This window comes from Eptesicus fuscus, chromosome 12 (assembly GCF_027574615.1).
Source record: "Eptesicus fuscus isolate TK198812 chromosome 12, DD_ASM_mEF_20220401, whole genome shotgun sequence".
NCBI classification, from domain to species: Eukaryota; Metazoa; Chordata; class Mammalia; order Chiroptera; family Vespertilionidae; genus Eptesicus; species Eptesicus fuscus.
In genome coordinates, this window is record NC_072484.1 from 67,904,833 (window position 1) to 67,926,294 (window position 21,462).

At 51.8% G+C, this 21,462-nt stretch overlaps 1 protein-coding gene across 1 annotated transcript in view; it reads left to right on the forward strand.

The window, feature by feature from the left end:
• Positions 1 to 21,462, forward strand: part of CDH22 (cadherin 22) — a 68,325-nt gene that overhangs the window by 11,776 nt on the left and 35,087 nt on the right. The window contains exons 3-4 of the mRNA XM_008158992.3: positions 10,996 to 11,115; positions 19,605 to 19,772. Of these exons, the coding sequence (XP_008157214.2) occupies positions 10,996 to 11,115; positions 19,605 to 19,772 (288 nt within the window). The remainder of the gene's footprint in view (positions 1 to 10,995; positions 11,116 to 19,604; positions 19,773 to 21,462) is intronic.

A 21,462-nucleotide genomic window follows, 5' to 3' on the forward strand; every position in this document is an offset into this window, starting at 1 on the left:
AAATAGATGGAATTTCCATTTACCCAGATGGAAGGGGCAGATTTGGAGGGTGGAGGGAGACCAGGAGTTTGGTTTCAGACGTGCAAAGTTGGAAGCACTCATTAGCTAACCAAGTGGAGATCTTGAAAAAGGCAGTTCAATATACAGGCTCAGTGAGAGGTCTGGGCTGCAGAGATAAATCTGGAAGTCGTCAGTAACAAAGACCCCCTGGACTCTCAGAGCCCAATGAGTACTTAGAAATCAGTTTTGCAAACGGGGGAAACTGAGGCTCAGAGGGGCAGTAATGTGTCCAAGGTCACACAGCAAGTCAAAGGTGGCTCAAGCCCCTGACTTCCCAGGTCCAGCAGCTCCTACTACTGGATTCAAACTCTGGCCAGGAAGGTATATGGCCCTGTCGCTCTTCACCCAAAACTGACCTGCTCGTTCCCAAATGGAAAAGACCATAAAGGAGGCTGGAGAAGGAAGCAGGAGCCATATCCCAAGGACCTGAGGGAAGCACGGAGCCTGGGAAGGCTTAAGCAAGAAAGTAACACGGGCAGACTTGCATTCTAGACAGCTCCCCAGCTGCTGTGTGGAGAATGGATGGGGATGGTGGGTGGGGGCTCCAGAGGGAGGCCCAGCCCCATATCCACCGGGATGGCTCGTCCATCATTGCTTCACACTCTCTTCAACTCCAAGACGTGGCAGGACGGATGGTAGCATCCCCATTAAACAAATAGGAACCTCAGTTTCCCCCATTTGCAAAACTGATTTCTAAGTACCGAGGCTCAGAGAGGAGAAAAAGTGCTCACAGTCACATAGCAAGGCAGTGACCGAGCAAGTCGCTGAGCTTGGCTCCCAGACGGTTGGAGTGGCGAGGGTCCTTGTGTCACACATGGGGAAACTGAGACCAAGAGAAGGGCAAGGACTCGTTCAAGGTCGCCCAGCCCGTAGGAGGCAGAGCCAGCCCCCAACTTCACAAGCACCGACCGAAGGAGCCCCAGCCCTGCCTCACCTCCCTCTCCCAGCCCACTCACTCTGACATTCCACTCGGGAAAAAGTCAGGCAGGGGACTCGACAAGCCAGGAAACCCAGGAGGGGGAGGGAAGAAGCAGAAATTAAATGCGTTTATTTCATTTGAGCAACTTTTTGAAGGAGAAGCGAATTTGACACCGGGTGCTTGCGGAAACTCCAGGCGGCTTTGAAAATCAGTCACAATTACTGAGCCTCCTGTTCTGGGCCAACGGGGGCGGGGCGGACAAGCGGCACCGGGTCTGGGCAGCTTCGGAGATCAGAAGGAGCAGAAACGCAGATTGGGACATGAAAGGCAGCAGAGCTCGCAAATTAAACCACTCACAGCTTAAAAGGGAAGGAAAGTGTGCCGGGGGCCTCCAACCAGCCGCCACACTTCTGCTTCCAAGGAGGGGCACGCCAGCCAAGCTGAGCCCCCGAAACAGGTCCTGCAGCTGAGTCAGGAGGCCTGGCTCCCCTCATGGCCTTGGCCAAGTTTCTGCCCCATTCTGGGACCCCAAGTTTCGTTCTGAGCATTGAGGGATTTCATTCATGCAACAGATATGTATTGAGTGTCTGCTATGTGCCAAGCACTGTGCCAGGCATGGGGAGAGAGACCCATGCCTATGTATAGAGCAGGGAGAGAGACCGTAAACAAGCCAATATATTATATTCCCACTGGTATAAGTGCTGTAAAGAATAGGGGATCGGGAATTACACAGGGTGGGACCAAAGTAGATTTAATTAATAAATAAGAAAACAAGAATAAATTCTGTGTTTCAGGTACTTACAGCTGCAAACCTACTTGTGCCCCATCCTGTACTGGGAGAGTGCTATTTTAGAGCGAGTTAGGGAAGGCCTTTATATCTATATCGATATAGATATAGATATTTCAAAGAGGAAGGGAGAGGGAGAGAAATAAACATCAGTGATGAGAGAGAATCATCGATCGGCTGCCTCCTGCATGCCCCATACTGGGGATCGAGCCCAAAACCAGGGCATGTGCCCTTGACCAGAATTGAACCCAGGACCCTTCAGTCCGCAGGCCAACACTCTATCCACTGAGCCAAACCAACTAAGGCAGCCCTTCTTTTTATAAGATGACATTTGAACAAAGATCTGAAGGAACCATGGGAGTGAGCCAAGGAGCCAAGTGAAACACTAGTTTTCACACTGTATTGTGCATCCACATGGCCTGAAGGGCAAAACACAGCCGGCTGCCTCCTCCCCAGGCTTTCTGATTCAGTAGGACCGGCTGCCTCCTCCCCAGGCTTTCTGATTCAGTAGGACTGGGCTACTAGAAAGGTGCGCATCTTTTAAAACAAATCCCCAGGTGATGCTGGTGCTGCGGGTTTAGGGACCACACTTGGAGAAACACTACACTGGGGGAAGAATGTTCCAGACCGTGGACAGCAAGTGCAAAGGTCCTGAGGCAGAGTATGTTTGTCATGTTTAAGGAATAGCAAGAAGGTCAGTGTGGGCGAAGAGAGGAATAAGTGAGGAGGAGAGTGTCCAATGAGATCAGAAGAGGTACCAGGTCAGGGTCGCTTAGGACGTTGCAGCCACTGAAAGGTTTTTAGTTGCACTCTGAGAGAGAGAGGGAGTACAGCAGTGACATGATCCAGCTTATATACTTAAATGATGGGTGTTGGCCACCATGTTGAAAATAGACTGTAGGGAGCAAGGTTGGAAGTGGGAAGATTAGTGAGGGGGCAATTGCAGTCCTGTGGGCAAGAGGTGATGGTGACTTGGACCCGTGTAGGTGGTGAGAAGATGCGGGTTTATGGATGGATGTTGAAGGTAAAGCCAACAGGGTTTACGAGGGATTGGATGTGGGGAGTGAGAGATGAGACAAGGGTGATGCTGACATTTTTGGTCTGAGCCTCTGGATGGATGCAGCTGCTTTGCTGAGGTTGGGAATGCTCCAGGAAAGAGCAGGTTTCCAGCGCAAAATTCAGAATTTGTTACTGGACAGGTTAGGATTGAGATGTCCGCTAGAAATCCGAGTGGAGTTGGGTCTCTGAGTCTGAAGGTCAGGAGCGAGATCGGGGCTAGAGATACAATGTTGGAAGTCATACACACACACAGGACATTTGAGGCTTCAGGCTGGACGAAATCAACAAGTAAGCTTTGAGGAGAAGAGTTGGACTAGATAACCTCTTGATGTAGGGGCACCAGACCCCTTCCCCAGAGTGTCAGAGCTGACCAGTGGGCAGCAAGAGTATTTCATAGGGCTCCTGTGCCCAGCTCCACTCCACCTACTTATTAATGCCAACTGTGTATAAGACAATATACTTGGCACTGTTGAGGATACAGAAATGGGAAGTTCAATCCAACACACATCTATTAGCTACTACTTTATTCTGGGCACTGCCGGGGATATAAAGATAAGTAATTGAATTAAATCCACGGATGTTTATTAGCACCCATTATATACAAGGACCCCCATGTACTTGGCCCTGTAGGGGTTGCAAATATGAGTCACCCAACTTAGCAGACATTTATTAGCACCTATTTTACATAGAGCCCCAAGGGGATAAAAACATAAGCGGTTGCTTTCAATAAACACAGATCCGTGCCTACTATGTGGGGGTGCAAAGAGAAGCGCGACACGGCTGCTGACCTCGAAGTGGTGGCAGATCAGTTTTATTTCTGGTGACAACTCTAATCAATTGGTAGTGACTTTAGGGCTGTGTTAAGAAGGAGTCTGCAGGTTCATTCAGGCTCAGCAGAAAAGAAAGCCGCAACTGATTAGTGATGTCTGCTGTGAGCAAAGGCAGGAGAATGTGGTGGCTTATATGCCATAGGCTTGACATTGCTGGACCGTGGAATTGGGGCTCAACAGACTGGAGATGGGCAGGGACCCTGCCGCAGCCACTTTCCCGTGAGTTCCAATTCCTCTGTGTGCAGCATCTTTAATAGATGGGAAAAGACTGTTTTGTGGGAGAGTTTGCACTGGGGTATTCACTAAATAATAGCTATCAGCCAAGGCTGCTTTCACGGAGCTATTTTCCTTTATTCTCACAATCCTGGGGAACGAACAAGGCAGATATTATTGTCCTCATTTTACCAGTGAGGAAATAAATTCAGAGAGAGAGAAAGTAACTTGCCTGAGGTTCCAGGGGAAGAACTAGAGCCAGACCCTGAAACCAGAATCTGAGCTACTTCCCTTGGCCCGCCTCACAAATAGCCAAAACTATTTCTTTAGCTGGCGCAAGACTTTGCAGCTTGCAAAGCACTTTCCCATCCCTCATCTCATTTCACCCTCCCAGGAACTCTCTTGGGTTAAGTGTTGACACCCCCATTTTACAGCTGAGGAAACTGAGGTTCAGGAGAGGTAGAGAAATAACATTGGGATCGCGTACTATCTGATTGCTAAATCCAGTGCTGGGGCCGTCGGGGCAGAGAGGACAGGAGGAGGGCAGGAAGCCCTGTGTTCCCAAGGGCCCCATTTGGGGAGGGCAGCAGCAGGCTGGGAGCTTCCAAGTGTCCCATCTGCAGCCGAGAGAGTGTAGCTCAGCAGCCCTCAGGCCCAAGCCAAGAATCAATCGCTGGCCTCTGCAGAGACAACTTCTAAAGATGTTTTTAATTAAAGTCCAGGAAGATCTATATGTGCAATATCTCCTTGCCTAGCAACGGCACTGGCTCTCTCCACCCAGATGGGGATGGGCATAGGGGGACAGGACAGGAGGTGCCTGGTGGGAAGAGGTGGCAGAGAGGAACAGAGGCCCTGGCCCTCAGGGGCGCCCCACAGCCCAGGTGGTCTGGACAGGAAGGAGTGTACCAGTGTCTTTCTTTGTCTTTTCCATCAACAAATCACTCAACAAGCATGAGCACACTCTCTGTGCCAGGCCCTGTGCCCACTGTGGCAGGGGGTACAAAGGTGATAGAGCCACCATCCTGCCCTCAAGGTCCCAGCACATAAAGGGTGCTCTGTGGATGTTGGGGGACTGGATGGAACTGAATTATAAGCAAAGACAAATGTTCGCTTTCTGCAACTGGCAGAGGGACGCTCTTGCAGAAACTTAGAATGTCACCAGACAACTTAACAGAGCGCCTCCTTTAAATGTGGAGAGCACCGAAGGGTGTACTGGTCTCAATTTAGGGTGGCAGGAGAGACCTTTCTCTCAGGGGGACGGCTTGGACACACACACACTCACTCACACACACACACCAGTTGCCTACACGGTTGAGTCCATGGCTGGGACCCATGAGCAGAGAAAGAGTAAGGGGACAGTGTTCCAGAGTCCCCTGGAGACTCTGGAGAAATGTTTGTGACATGGCGGGGGGTGGGGGGCGGGGGGCTCACCCCATCAAGCCAGAATCTCCTTTCTTCTCCTTATCCCCTTCCCACTCTCTCCTACTCTCCTCCTGCTTCATATGTATCTCCGTCTGTCTCTGCTTCTATATAACTTGACTTTCCAACTTTATCTCTGTATTTCTACCTCTTTCTGTCACACTGTCTCTGTTCCACTTCTATCGCCGCCTCTCCGAACCGAACCTCTCTGTCTCTGTCCTCATTTCTCCCTCTGTGTCTGGGTATCTCTGTCTTCCCACTTTTTCTCTGTTCATCTCTCTGAATCTCTGTCCCTCTGTCCCTTGTCTCTCTGTCTCTGACCCACTTTCTTGTCCCATCTCTTTGTGCCACTTTCTCTGTCAGTTGTCACTGGGCCTGCCTCCTCCCCCTCCCTGCTGTGACCTCCCCCTCCGGTGCAGTCACTTCCCTGTATCTCCAGTGCATCATTCATCTGCATTAGGCTGCCCTGGCTGAGCAGCGGAAGTGGGGTTGGGGCCTGCCCAGCAAGTGCATTATAAGTGATGATCAGAGGTGGAGTTGGGGGGGTTGAGGGGGGGCAGTTTGAGAAAGGCCTTGTTTCCTGTGTAATCTGAGCATTCCCAGGGACTTGACAAGTGGTTTTTAATTTTTAATAGAAAGCATTCCGAGCAGTTCTGGCAGCAGCAGGGGGTGGGACTCATTTTTTATAAATGTGAGCCGAGGGTTTCCCAGGCCCAGCAGGGCAGTGCAGGGAGGGAGGAGGAGGCAGGATGATCATAATTACAAACATCTTCATAATAATGACACTCGGTCATCTCGGTTGAGGACTCTGTTCTTTTCCAAAGTGTTTCATCTCTTTCATCTCATTATGGCATCTCCCTCATCCAGTGAGGCAGGAAGGATAAAGCCTTATCTCCATTTCACAGAAGGGGAACTGAGGCCCAGTTAGGTCAGACGGTTTTCCCATAACCGAGGACAGGGCTGGAAGGAGAGTTTATGTCTTCAATCCCTGAGCTCCACTCCCCATAGCACTACCTCCTTCCTCCTCCCTGAGCCACCTGGGGCTTCTCCTGAGGGTCCTGGAGCACAAGTTTGGGTCTCCGTTGGACCCCACAGATAGCAAGGGTTAAGGGACAAGAAAGGAAATAATTCTGGCCTGGGAGACAAGACATGGGTTGCAATTCTGACTCCATGAGGAGCTATGTCAGAACCACCCAGGTAAACCAGAGATGAGGGGTGGGCAAGCCCCCGCCCTCCTGAAACTGGTGCTCTGGGATATCCTACTCATGGCCAAAGACATGGCCCCAGAGACCTTCTGACCAGACAAAGAGAGGTGAAGGGAATAACCCTGATTGAGCACCTACTACATGCCCGGCTTCCCCAGGTACTTAAATCCATCACTCTAATCCTCATAGCATCTCTGCACATTTCAGGCAAGGAAACAGGTCAAACAGAAGGCAAGACTTGACCAAGGCACAGAGTGAAGAAGTGGTGGGATTTGAACCCAGGGCTCTCTGATGCCAAAGCCCGTGCTGTTTCTTTCCATGGAGGTGTGAGGGGCATCTCCTCCCAGGATGTCCAACTTCTCCTGCCGATTTTGCCTGGGAGGAACACAGCGTCATCCTTGCTGCTCCCTTCTGGTGTCAGTCTCAGCACAGGCACAGTGAGTCGTGGAGGGTGACATGCTAGCTACACAGAGCAGGTTTGAATATCTCCCTTCCACATACTAAGATGTAACCTGGGGAAAGTCATTCAGCCTCTTTGTGACTCAGTTTCCTCACCAGTCCAGCCTGGAATTATGTCTAGGGCATCAGTTCGTAGCCTTGGGTGCTCTTTAGAATCTCTGTGGGAGCTTTTTTAAGTACTTTGTCTGTGCTCCACCCCAAGAGAGTCTTACTGAATTGGTCTGGGGTGGGGCTCAGCATCTGGTTTGTTTTACAGCTCCTAAGAGGTTCGCGTGTGCAGCCAGGCTGCGAACCACTGGTTTCTGTGCTCTCCCAGGACCGGCCTTTCTACATCTCACATTCCACATGGAGCCCTGGGCGCTGAGATGCTGTTGGTCCAAGAATCACTTTGGCAACCCTGCCTATGCCAGCCTAGACTTAGGCTCTCCAGCGCAGGTAGCAGCAGGGCTGGCTGGCAGCACCATGGACAGCGGACACTTCATCCTAGCTTCTGGAAGTCTGGGTTTGAATTGAACTAGCTATTGGGGAGGGAGAATGTTCAATACAACTCCCTTCTCTTTCCTCCCCTTCCTTTCTCTTACTCTTCCCTCTCTCTTGCTCTCTGTCTAGTTCTACTCTCATAGACCCCCCCCCCCACTTATCCTACATCTAAGGTAGGACACATGTGGGTTTTGACATCAGGTCGACCTGGGTTTGAATCCTGCCTTCCCTATGTCCTTGCCAGGTGAATTTAGCCACACACTGTCCTTGGTTCTGAAAATAGAAATCTGTTTGAGTTCTCAGAACAATCCTGAGAGCTTGGTTGTACTATTACCCTCACTTCACCAATGAAGAAATTAAGGTACATGGTGTTTCATTGCTTTATTTGACCTCCATTTCCTGAAATGTAAAGTGGAAATTTTAATAGAGCTTACTTCAAGGCTTTATTATATAAATCCCATAAGATAATATACACACAGGGTTTACCAATATCCAACAAGAAGCAGTCATTCAATAAGCACAACATATCATTATCATCGAATAATGATATATAATGATGGGTTTCATGTTTACTCATTATTAATGCGACATTTTCACTCTTCACTATGCATAGCAGTTTTCTCATCTGTAAAATGGGAATGATGCAGGATTGTACTGGAATCATCTCGTATCAGCTCACAAGAGCCAAGTATTGATCTTCAGAAGTTTTGTGAGCCTCTTGATATCACATTGGTAGCTTGAAATTGGCCATGGTGGGAGTATTTACACCATGAAAATCAGCAAACACTACAAAGTAGGGCATTCCTTCCTGCCCCTCCACCCCCTGGAGCTGATGGTTAAAGATGAACCAGCACACCACTGCATCACATCACAGAGGACGTGGGGACTGAAGGAGGGAGTGGACATGATGGTGCATTTTAAACTGCAGGCTGCTGAACCTAGGAGGGATGACCTGAAGGTAGTCCCCCAGCAACTACAAGCCTGGCACCCTCTGTCAGTTCTGGGGAGCTGCTGACTTGCGAAGAAGGTGGGAGGAATGTGGGTCCTGGGGAACCAGTTGTGAATCACTGACCCTTCACTATCCCCACATGTTGGCATTAACTGTAATGGCTGCAATAAAGAATCCCAGATTGGGGAAATGATTCTATCATCCCCGTGGGAGTCCCTGGGATGCAGCCAGGGAGAGGGAAGGAGGGAGAGAGAGAGAGAGAGAGAGAGAGAGAGAGAGAGAGAGAGAGAGAGAGAGAGATCAGCCATATCCATGGGGAGTCACTTGCCCAGAGGGTGGAGGGAAACATGCAGAGGGGAGGGACAAGGGGACCCTCTCTGATAACAGTTACAACAGCCAGTGTTTATTGAGCACCCACCATGAGCCTGATGCTTTCTGTATCTTCTTCCATTTCAGTATGTCCGCGAGGGGGGCATAATTGTGCCATTGTGTACTGGCATGCCGTGCCTCCTGACTCGGCAACAACCTGCATTTATTGAGTCCTTAGCATGGGCCAGACACTCCGTGCTGAAAAATTGAAATCTATTTGAATTCTCAAACCAATCCCAAGAGCTTGGTAGTACTATCACCCTAATTTCACAAATAAGAAAATTGAGGTACAAATGGTTTTGTGCTATACCCAAGGTCAAACTGGTAATAAGTGGCAGAGTCGTACGGATTGTGATTCAGTACATCAGGCCACCATCCCCAGAGTCACCGTGCCTGCGCTGACTCTGACAACCAGAAGGTCTTTGGCCTCCAAGAATCCTGAGGTCAAATCTCACTCCTTCCTCAGTCTGTACCTTCAGTCACGTCTTCTCTGTTCTTTTACCTGTTTTCTCACCTGTAATTATGAGGGGCCCATTCTGCCTCTCAGAGATGCCATGAGAATTAGAGATGATGAATGTAAGTGGCTGGTGAAGCCAGGCATGTAATAGGTACTCAATAGTTTATTCCTCTCTCCTCTCTGTAGAATGGGGTGGAGGCACCTGGGACCATGCTCTTGGCCCTGAGCAGGAAACCCCTGAGCACCAAGCATCCAGAGGGAGGGGGCTTGCCCAAACCCCTTCCCCAGCTTCTCCTGGGAACTCTGACATGGTTGACGTGGAGCTGGAGCCACCAAAGAAAGAGGCGCATTGCAGAGCAGGCTTAGGAGGCTCGTGGGCGGGAGGACATGAGAGGGAAATGAGAAATGCAAAAGAGTGAAAAATAAATACACGTGTCTGTCTGGAATGATCGAGGGCCCCAGGCTGGAGGCGGGGAGGCCGGGCTTAGCAGAATTGCTGCAGTAGCATTTCCAAAGCCTCCCTCATTAGCCAGGCAGTGAGCTGGCCTCCCCTCCCAGCACACTGCCCTACTGGCCCAGAGAGCCGAACCCAGGCCCAGGAGGACCCTACTCAGAACCCCAGGAGGCCTGGGCCCCTTCCCCTCACCAGCATGGCACTCAGAAGAGGGCATCTCCTTGCAGTGAGGTCTGAGTCTTATCCCCCTTGGGTCATATCCTGGGCCCCCTAGCCTCTCTCTTGGGTCTTTCACCTCACCCCCTCTTTCCTGAAAAGGTTCAGATAGACCAGATGGCTTTTCTGTCTCCCCCCCTTTAAACCTTCCCCCCACCCTAACCCTCAACCCCCATCCTGTCCAGCCTCACGTCCCAAGCCCTGCTTTTGTCAAATTGAACATGATGTCAAATTAGAGCCATCTCTGGGACAGGCCAAGAGAAGCTCCCAGTTTAATGAGGCAGCGTCGAAAATCAATAACTTAATTGCCACTGTTTGATGGACTTTTATCCAATTTATACTCTCCCCAGCAGCCTACGTGCTGAGCATGAGGAGAAGTGTGTGTGTGTCTGGGGGTGGGGACCATCTGCGCGGGGGTTGGGGAGGGGCAAGGAAGGCACCAGGGCCCACAGCCAACTATTTCCCAAGGGGAAGCTGGGCACTGCCATTCTCCTTCCACAGGGACCAAGGGACAGACACTGGCCTCTGAGTCCCAATGAACTTGGTTGTCCTTCTGAGCTGCCCCCTCATCCTGCCACAGGATGGGGGATGAGGGAAGTGGGGGGGTGAAGGCATGGGGAGGAAGGAGGCAGGGTTCCCTTGAGAAGTACGGAGTGTGTAAGAATCAGGTGCCTGGTTTCCAGTCCGAGCTCTGACTGACTGCCGTGACCTTCCCTGGTGACAATGACCGTGACCACACCCCCTGAGAGACAGCTCTGAGCTGTTCTGCACTGGGAGTTTAGAACACATTCCTTCATGAACCAAGGACTAGAATGTCCCCATTTTGCTGAAGAGGAGACAGATTCAGAGGGGCTGGCTGCCTTCCATTGCCAAAGCCCCACAGCTGGGAACCAGGGAAGGGAGGTTTGCCTAGAGATCTGACTCCATGTTCCTTGTGTCAGTCACTAGGGAGGCCCTTGATCAGGAAGCAGGTTGGGACTCAGTGAGGGGATGGGGCCTGGTTTCCATGTTCCCCAGCCTGGGCCTCCTCTCCCAGCTTCCTTCGGGGTAGGAAAAGGTGGGCAGGATGAGTTCAGCGGCCCCCGGTGACCCCTGTATCGCTTGGTCCCCCGGGCCCAGGCACATCGGTGATGCAGGTGATGGCCTCGGATGCGGATGACCCGACGTACGGCAGCAGCGCTCGGCTGGTGTACAGCGTGCTGGACGGAGAGCACCACTTCACGGTGGACCCCAAGACCGGTGAGGGGCGGGGCCTGGCGGGACCAGACGGGTGGGCCTGGGCCGAGGACCACACCCTGTTGTGTGCTCTCTGCCTTCTAGCCTCAGGGCGCTGAGGGTGGGATGGAGGGCACGGAAGCATTTTGCTCGCTCCAGGAGACCCAAAAGAGGGGGAAGGGGCAGCCAGACAGGAAGAAACAGAAAAGAATGGGGCGCAGGGCACCTGCAAGACTGGCAGGAAAACAAAGGCAGGAGGTGGCCACTGGGCGCCCTGAAAGGGCTTGGGAGGTCTGAGTTCCTTGTCCTTGGAGCTAAACTGAGGCAGGCGTGTCACAATGAATGCACTTTGGGGGAGGTGGGCTGGTGAAGGGCACCTTTTCAGCAGGTAGGAGAGCTCTCTTCAAGTGGCAGTCATTAAGGATCTGACGGAAAGACAGAAACGCACTGTTAAGGAAGAAAAGGCTCTCTGCCATTTACCCTCCTCCCACCACACCAGACGATGCCCCGCTTCGCTCTGAGGTCAGAGCCTGGTTCCTTCTCTGAGGGGCCTGGCGAGTGGCACGGGGGACAGAAGGAGGAGACTGCGGCTCCGAGAAGGGAAGCGAGGTGGCTCCCTGGAGGTCCCACAGCTGAGAGTGGCTGCCAGTTCCAGGATTGGGGCTGTCACTGTCCCTGGGATAGGAGGGGACAAATGCTATTAGGGGGCTGATAGTCGGGTTGGGGCAGGGGCACAGGCATATGCATGGGCAATTAAGATTTAAGATACAGGGTTCTTGGAGGCGGTAGCAGCATCTCCAAAGGATAAGAAGGTCTTGGCCAGACGGAAATTCGGAGAAGGGCATTCCAGGCAGAGGGCATGGTGCAGGCACAACTCGGAGGAAGAGAACAGCCTGAGGCATGAGAGGAATTGTAAGCAACTCCGGATTGAAGACACGGGCGGGCGTGTTGAGAAGTGATGTGAGAGGCTGGCAGGGACCTGATGGCCCCGTGTAAGCAGGTTGGAGAGCTGGAATTTTAGTCTCAGGGCAATGGGGAAGAGAGGGGTATTTGATGGATTTGCATTTTGGGTTTTGTTGTGTTGTGTTTAAAGAGGGGTTGAGTAGTCCAGTCTGTGAGCACAGTTATAATTGTATTTTCTTACACATAACATCCTTATTATTTTCCTCCTTGCAAAGCTAGTACATTTTAGAGAACATTCAAACATTAAAGAAATGTTTTAAAAAAGAAAGTGCGTCCTACCCCCAGCCCCAACAATTGCAGCCCCAAAGGAAGCCACTCAGTGTGTATACCCTACAAGATCCTGGACTCGTTCTTTTGAAAACGACGCTATTTTTTAAATAGAAAATATATGTCAAGGTTCAAAATTCAAAAAGTCCAAATGGATATTTAGTGGAAATTCTTTACCCCTTCCAGTTCCCCAGCTACCCAGTCTGTGTCTCCAAGGCAACCAATGTAATTTTCTTGTGTATCTTTCCAGAGCTATTCTATACATGTACAAGAAAATAAGTACATGGATTTGTTTTATTTTTTTTTACACAAATGGTAGCTATAACACACTATACACACTGCTTGCCTTTTTTGCGTACCAATACATCTTGAAGATTATTCCGTATCAGTACATAAAGAGCTTTCCCATTCTTTTATTTAACTCCTGTTGTGGATACACAAAAATTTGTTTCACCAGTCCCCTCTTGATGGACACTTATGCTCTTTCCAATCTTTTGCTACAACGAATAATGCTACAGTGAATAACCCCACACATACATCATTCTGGGAGCAGGGGGTTATCTGCAGGATAATTTTCGGGAAGGGGAAAAGCTGGGTCAAGGAGCGCATGGATTTATTTGGGATCCGGCTAGATAATGCTAGCATGTACCAGATTGCACTCCTGAGAGCCACATGCAAGGGAACTCGGCTCCCCTCCTCCTCGCCAACACTGTGGGTTCATTGATGACTTTGAAGCAGGGAAGTGACATGCTCAGGTTTTCATTTTAACAAGATCCCTCAGGCTGCTGCTGCAGAGCGTGGCTCGGAAACAGCGATTGAATTCAGGGAGACCCAGGAGCGTGGGGTGCCCAGCAGAGAGCCCCGAAGCACAAACCCCAGAGCCTGCACCCCTTCTCAGCATTCACCCAGACTCTTTAACCGGCTTCATCTAGTTATGGGGCCAGAGATGACGTAGGATTGGTTGTGAGGGTTAGTTGAGGTGCCGAGGAGGGAGTCTGAGAGTACGATCCTGAGAAGGGCAAACCTTGGGGGCCTAGAGATTATAAGGGACTAGATTGAGGGGGGAATCCAGGGGTTCCTAACTTTGGAGCCTGAGATGGGAAGGGACACAGAGGGAGGAATGTGGAGTAAGAAAACTATCTAGAAGCTGAGGAATCATTGGATGGGCACTGCGATCCAGGGCAGAGCTAATTAATTCAGTTTTAACCATATTGGCTTTAAGATGAGAGAAGAGGAGAAAAGAAACATCTAGAACCTCTAGCGGGTTGTCTGAAATATGTACTTGAAGATCCAAAATGGTTGGGGTTCTGTAAACTTTGATTTCCCCATGTCCACAAGAGGAATAATAATACCCATCTCACATGATTGTTGTGAGGATACAATGGAGGAGTTCATTCCTTCATTCAACAACTCTTTATAGAGTGCCTGCTGTATGCCCTGCTCTGTTCTAGGCTCTGGGAACACAGCCATAGGCAAATCCAAGAGCCTACCCTCATGGAGCGTTTATTCACATTGGGAATACAGAAAACAAGCATATAAACATACAACATAACGCCAAGTAGCAATGAGTGCTAGCCGGGTACGGGGAGAGACTTAGCTGAAGAAATCAGGACAGGACTTTCTAGGGAATGACCTTGGGGCAGAGACCTGAACGAAGTGAGGGTGGGAACCACTCGGTATCTAGGAGAGAGCTTGCAGGCCAAGGGAACAGTGAGTGCATGAAGAGCTCAACGCAACACTTGGTACATAAATGGAAACTAAGGGGATGAAGAAGACGATGCTGCTGATGATGGTAAAACCTGAGGAGGTGGAGCCCTTAGAATTTATCGGGGAGGGGAGGAAGAGGACAAACATAGAAATAAGGGAAGGGCCAGGTCTGAGTCTGGGAGGCGGCAGAGGTGGGCACATGAAGAGTCAGAGTCCAAGAGACTGAGGAGGATGGCCAGGTTCTGAGGAAGAGCATCCCCCGCTGCAGAGGGTCTGGAGGATGGAGCACAGGGGGAGCCATGGAGCCTGGAAGGGCAGGAGGAGTTAGTCCCCAAGAAGCCAGAGCGTGGGCACCAGGCAAGGCAGGCGAAAGTGTCACTGGGTCCTTGTTCGAGGGTCCCTCCGCTGCCCTAGCCTGAAAGGGTCTTTGTGGACATTTCCTAAGAAAGACCGTATTTGCCCTCCCTTTCCGTTAGCCCCACTGCAGGAGCCACTCGGTGTCGTTCCCAGCCCAGCTCCATTTCCCCAGCCAGGAATATTCCGCTGATGCGGGTCTATATTTAGCAGCTGCTGTGAGGTACAGTCTGTTCTCACTGTGCAGATAGCAGGGAGCAGAGCCTGAACGGGCCTGAGAGGAAGGTGTGAGGGACGGGAGGGGGCGGGGTGCCACGAAGCCCAGTGCCGGAGGAGAAATTAATGTGTGTTTTAAAGGCCAGGCCTGCCAGCTAGCCCCCCACAGGGGCGACAGGGATGGCATTTGCAGTCTAATGAGGCATCACTTGGGTTCCAGGGCCCCTTCTGTAGCATTTGGAGGGGACAACAGGGTAGAGAGAACAACAGCTGGAACTGGGGGTGAGCAGAAGGCTGCAGGGAGCCGTGGCCGGGTTCTCATTACCAGCCCCACCCGTCACAGCCCCAACAAGAATAGAAAGACTTGCTTAGAGACTTGAAGTTTTCATCTGCTGAAAATTCTCAAGTGGGCCAGAGATGTCCGTTTTCCTGGGAAGGAATGAAACTAGCCTTTGTTGAGCACTTGCAAGTGCCAGATGCCTGGGTCAGGATGATGAACCAGATCTGGTTTCTGCCCTCATGGGGCTTTTGTTCCAACAGAGAAGCCAGAAACAAATAGACAGCTACACCCAGGCGCCACGAGGTGGGACCGAGAGTCTATGGGAAGTCAGAATTGTATTGAATACCTACTATATGCCAGACCCTATGGATAAGGTGGTGAAGAAGGCCATTATGGATTCCTGCCCATATGGAAGTTATTTATGGGACAGCCAACCCAGGACCAGAGGCGGGGATCAGTGAAACATCCCCAAAATGTGAGACCTGCTGCTGGAAGCTTCATCTCATTTAATCCTCCCAACAGCCCTATCAACTGGATATCCGCATGTTACAGAATAGGAAACTGAGGGTCAGAGAAACCAAGAGCTTGTCCAAGGTCAGATAGCATGTAAAAGATGGAAAGAAATCTTGAACCATATCTATCTGACTCCAAAGTCCCTTCTTTTTGCACTACCTCATATCTGACTCTGTAGCCCCTGCACATGGTAGGCCCTCAATAAGGGTTTAATAAATGAATTTGCAGGGTCAGAAGGTTCCAAGAACAACTTCATGGACTGATTTGGGAATTTCCCCCCAGGCTCCCCAGGAGTGCACCAGCCTCCAGCATGCTTCTCCCAGCATCAGGAGGCATATGGAGTAGATAGAAAATGATGTCAACTCCTCCCATCCCTAAACTGGCCTCAGAGTGAGTGACTTTGCCATTCCTCCCACTCCTTAAACCTGGGTGGGTTTTGGCCAATAGAATGTGGCAGAAGTGATGTTTCTAAATTCCCAGAGTGGGCTTTGAGAGCCCAGGAAGCTTTCACTCTCTCTCCTGGAACATGGTCCTGAGGCCCCCATAAAAGGAAGCCAGCCCAGCCTGCTGGGGAGTGGAGAAGGTCGCGCCACAGCCAGGGTCAACTGCCAGGCATGTGCATGAGGCCATCTTAGGCCTTCCAGCAGCTCACCCCCAGTTAAATGCATGAGCCAGGGAACTCAATTTCTCTATCAGCTATCTCCTGCTATATAACAGACTGCCCCAAAATGCTGTGGCTTAAAACAGCAATGGTTTATTATTTGTCATAATTCTGTGGGTTTGCTGGGGTCAGTCAGGGTGGTGAGCCCCTGGTGGCCACCCCATTGTCAGTCTGTCCATCTGCTCTCTCTTTCCCTCCCTCCCCTGACCTTTCTTCACTGCTTCCTGTCCCTCTGCCTCTCGTCGTCTGGTGGTCTCAGCGTTCCAAGAGGACAGGCCCAGCACACAGAGCTTATCAAGCCTCTGCTTTTGTCACACTTGCTGATGTCCCATTGGCCACAGCAAGTCAGGTGGCCCAGGCCAGAGTCAGTGTGGGAGGGGATGACCCATGGTGTGGATTCCAGGAGGTACGGTTCATTGGGAGCTGTTACCATAGCAACCTACCACTGAGGGTAACCCTGAGGCAGGGCCCAGAGGCACCATGGGTACCCACCTCCCAGTCACCGAGAGATGGCACCTGATCATACACTCAAGGCTTCATCACCAGTTTCCAAAAGAGGAGCGTTCATATCCTCATTTCTTCTGGAGCTGCAAGTGGCAAGGCCAGCGAGGAGGCCAGCCCCGTGCGCGTGGCTCCTCACCACAGGTGTGGACCTCAGCCGGACCCCGGCTCCAAGCCCCTTGCTGACCTTTTTGTAAACAAGCTCATGGGTGAGAGCCCAGATGAGAAGTGACACTCCCAAAGCTTAGCAGACAGTGCTCCGCTGCTCAGCTCCCCTCCCTGCCTTTCCACCTGGTTCACTCAGGGCCCCCCTGTGTCTGGCCTGGTGGCCCCTCCACTGTCAATCTGTCCATCTGCCCTCTCTTTTCCCCCCTGCCCCCGCCTCTTTTCACCGCTTCCTGTCCCTCTGCCTCACTATTGTCTGTTTCACTATCTCTGTTTTTTTCTCTCTCACTGTCTCCTCCTGGGTGTGATTTCTCTCTGGCTCTACTGCTCCCCCCTGTCTCTATAAGCCCTTCACCTCCCCTTCTCTACCTCTGTCTCCGTGTGTGTCCTTTCCTCTTGTCTCTCCCTCCTGCCTCTCCCTGGGTTTCTGTCCATCTCTTTCCCCAGTTCCCCTCTTCTTCTCTCGTTCTCCCCCTCCTTCTCTCTCTCTCTCTCTCCTTCCCTCTGCTGCCTTCATCCTTTATCTTCTCCTCTCTTGTCCCCTCTGCTCTTTCCCTCCTTCCACCACCCCCAGAGGCAAAGGACACAACAGCCCCTCACGATCAGTGTTGAGGTGCAGGAATAGGAGAGGAGGGGGAGGACAAGAAGGACCTGCTGCATGATTGAAAAAAACAGCTTGCCTGGTTGGGACTGAGAAGAGCAAGAGTGTTCCAAGGGCTTAGACAGGACCACATAGATGGCATCCCTCTGTCAGAGGCCTGGGCCCTACCCTTGTGCCATGTGTTGGAGAGGGGAACGGGGGGGGGCAGGGAATGCAAGGCAGGCTGGGTAGGGACCCTCCTTCCTTACTCAGTGCCAGCAGAGCAGGTCAGAGCATGGACGCGAGCCCCGGAGTTCCTGCTTGAATCCTGGCTGTGCGCCTTCTCCATGTGAGGCCTTGGTCAAGTACTTGGCCTCTTTCTGATTCCATCTCCCCTTCTGTGAAATGGGGACAATCACAGCACCTTCCTCATAGGGTGCTGAGAGGATTAAATGGGACAGTTCACTTCAGGTACTTAGTGCAGAGCACATGCTCATCGATGGTAGGGACTGTCATTGTCACATGGAATTCTCAGGAGATGAAACTCCACACCCGTGATTCTCAACCGATTGTGTCCCCGGGACCATTGGACAATGTCAGAAGGCATTTTTGGTAGGGAGGGTGCTGCTACTGGCGTCTCGTAGGTGGAATTATCCTGCCAAAATGTCCATAGTGCCCCGAGGGGGGAGAAATCCTGTTCCCTAGGGAGGTTGTCCCACTTTACAGATGAGGAAACTGAGTTTCAGAGAGGTGGAGGGGTTTGCTCAAGTCACACGGCCCAAAAATGGCAGATCGGGGGTTGATCCCAAGCTCATCTGCTTCCAAGACTCCCCTCTCCTCAGGGAGACCTGTTCTGACAGAGGGGTCAGCAGGGGACCTACTGAGCCGTCTCCGGGGCCACGTAGAAAGGGTCTGTGTGACCTTTGTTAGAGAGAATACACAGACCATTTCTCCATGTGGTCCCACAAAAGCAGAGCAACCCCCAGGTGCCCCCCTCCGGTTCCCCCAGCTACACACACAAACACACAGACACACACTGCAGCCTCCTCTCCCGTTCCATTGCCTTTATTGGAGTCTGGAGGCTGCTTGGGGACATCAGGACTCGGAGATTGGGTTTTATGGGGCACATCATGGGGCTGCTGGTGCATGACTCCACCTGGCGCTCAGGCCCTGGGTACCACCTGTCACCACCTGGTGCTCGGCAGGTTGGAGTGAGTCATGGGGGGAGGCTCTGAATGCCTCATCGACTCCCCGCTCCACCTTCGTCTCCACTGGCAGAGAGACAAGAAACTCAGCCTTCCCCTCAGCAGAGTCCATCTTGCAGTCACCCCGTTCCTGCGCCCCTCTACCCCCGCATCCATTAACAGCTTGAAGGATTGTCTGTTCGGCCATTAGCTGGTGCCTGGACAGAGAATCTGCGGCCAGGCTGGGGGCCAGGGGCTGGGGCTCTGAGGATATAGGATGATGTCATCATGGAGGGTGTGTGTGAGAATGAGTGTGTGTTAGTGTGCACGAGTGTATGTGACCACGTATGTGTGTTTATGTATGCAGCACCTGAGTGGATGAGACATACCTAGTGTGTGACTCCATAATGAGTGCACCGAGTGTGGGGGAGAGTCCAGTTCACTTTGTTAAACACTCACCAAGCTGTTGCTCCGTGCCTGGCTCTGGGCTGGCTGCCACGCACAGAGAGGCAATCAGGCACAGGCCCAGCTCACTCAGGGAATAGCAGGGGTCACCCTCACGTGGGGAATCTGAGGTCCTGGGAGGGGGGTCACACAGTGGCAGGTTCTAGTCCCTATGCCTCTTTTTAGTAAACCAAATTGTCCATTCTGTTGCTTTTGTGTTGTGGTGAGTGTGTGGTTATGTATGTGTATGCTTATATGTGTGAGAGTGTGTTTTTGAAACTATATGTGTGTATGAGTGTGTGTTTGAAAGTAGGTATGTGAATATGTCTGTATATAAGTGTGTGTGTGTGTGTGTGTGTGTATGTATGTATTTGAATGTATGTATGAATCTGAGCTGTGTGTATGTGTGACAGTGTTGTGAGTGTGTGGAGTACAGAATGTGAGTTCACTGTGTGAGCTTGTGAGCATATCTGTATGAGCGTGTGCGTGTGTGTGTGTGTGTGTGTGTGTGTGTGTGTGTGTGTGTGGCTGTTGAGCTTGCACCTGGACTGTGGCCAGGACTGTGCCTTCTGCACTCCCTGCTGAACTTGAGTGCGCCAGCCTCTGCCTGTGGAGGCGTCTCCATATCAGCTGGCAGCCGATGTGGGCATCCTGGGCCTCACCCTACCGCGTCCACAGGCGTGATCCGGACTGCGGTGCCTGACCTCGACCGCGAGAGCCAGGAGCGCTACGAGGTGGTGATCCAGGCCACAGACATGGCAGGCCAGCTGGGCGGCCTCTCGGGCTCCACTACCGTCACCATCGTGGTCACCGACGTTAATGACAACCCGCCCCGTTTCCCGCAGAGTAAGTAAGGCCTTCCCAGAAGGAGGCAATATCTGTGCGTCTGTCTGTTAGCTCGTCCAAGCCACCCACTGACCCCAAGTTCCCTTTTGGCTTCCCACCAAAAGAGGGACTCCCATCTATCTGTCTGTCTACCCACCCAAGCCAGCCACTTGCCCCAGACCCCTTCCCATCATGCTTTGTGCAGAGGAGGGCCCCAAAGATGTCTGATTTCCCATACATCCAAGTAACACGGTGACCTCCTCACCCCTCACCTTGGTTCCTGCCGGCAGGGAGTTCCCATCTGTCCACCCACCCAACCCCTCACGGCCCTTGCACACACCCTATCCTGATTATTGCACACGATCTGCCACTGACCCAGGCTTGCACAGGGGTGGGGGCAGACCTAGGGATATGGAAAGAGGCTGCAGCCATACCCAGGCCACGGACATAGTTGTGCCTGGAGACCCTGAGGTCTAGGGTGGCAGGTCTTCCCTCCTCCTCTGAGCCGGGAGGGCACCATTCTGTGCTTCTGAATTATGAGGCCTTCTCACTCTCTGCCTCTCCTGGCACAGCAGGGGGTGGGGGTTATCTGGCCCAGTCCTCCCACCTCCCCATCAGCCCAGCGAGCCCCTCTGTCCCAGGCTCAGGCGGAGAGCTATGCCGGGGAAGCTGGAGGCTGGCAGAGACTAAATGCCGCAGGGAGCTGGGCTGATTCCTATCTGGCGAGTCATTACTCAAGGTCTGCTGCTCTCACATTAGGCCCCGCCACAGGGGACTGACCCCCAGGAGATAAGGGAATCCAATCCCTTAGCTGAGAGTGTGCCGGCGGCATCTCGGCCCAGACGTGGAGCGGTGGGCACAGTCACCAGGCAGCCTGGCACAGAGCCCAGCCCCACCCTCTATGGGGAAGCTTCGAAGCACCAGGTAGAGAGTGGAAGTCACCCAGTCTTCTGCCCAGTTGTGCCAGGCTCTGTGCCAGCGCTGAGCTGGAAGGGGTGGAGCAGAGAGAAGAAAAGGCGCCAGGGCCCCAGGAAAACTCCTGTTTATTCATTCTTTTATCCATCTTCAGCATTTCTTTATCGGGAAATAGAGCACATAAACAGAAGGACGTAAAATGTCAGTGTAAAGCAGACACTCCTGTAACCACCAAGCAGGACCCCCCAACCCCCACATGCCCCCTCCTGATCATAATCCGCACCCCACCCCCCGCCTCCTCCAGAATTAACCAGAATCTATCTGCTCGAGGTCTCCATCGCCTCACTTTTCCTTAGGGTGAGTGCACCTATGTGTGCATCCCCTAACATCAGAGTTTCATTTCACCTGCTTTTAACCTTACATAAGTGGGATCACACCATACAAAGTGTTTGTCATGCTATTTGCCTCTCGAAATTACATTTATGGAATCATCTGTTGTTACTTATAGCTGTCCTTCATTCATTTTCATTGCTGTATGGTAGTCCGGAGTTTCGCTGCTCTACTGCTGATGGACATTGGGGATGTTTTCCGTTTGAGGCTGTTATGGAGGATGCTGCTTGGAACATTGTTGCACAGCTCATAATGCCATTTTGCACACATGGCTCAGTGAATCTACAGAGGAGCAGAATAGCTGGCTCATGAGATATGCTCATCTTCAACTTTACTAAATAAATCCAAACTCTCTTCCCCATGAAGAAACGCCGCTTTGGCTCAGTGGATAGAGTGTCGGCCTGCT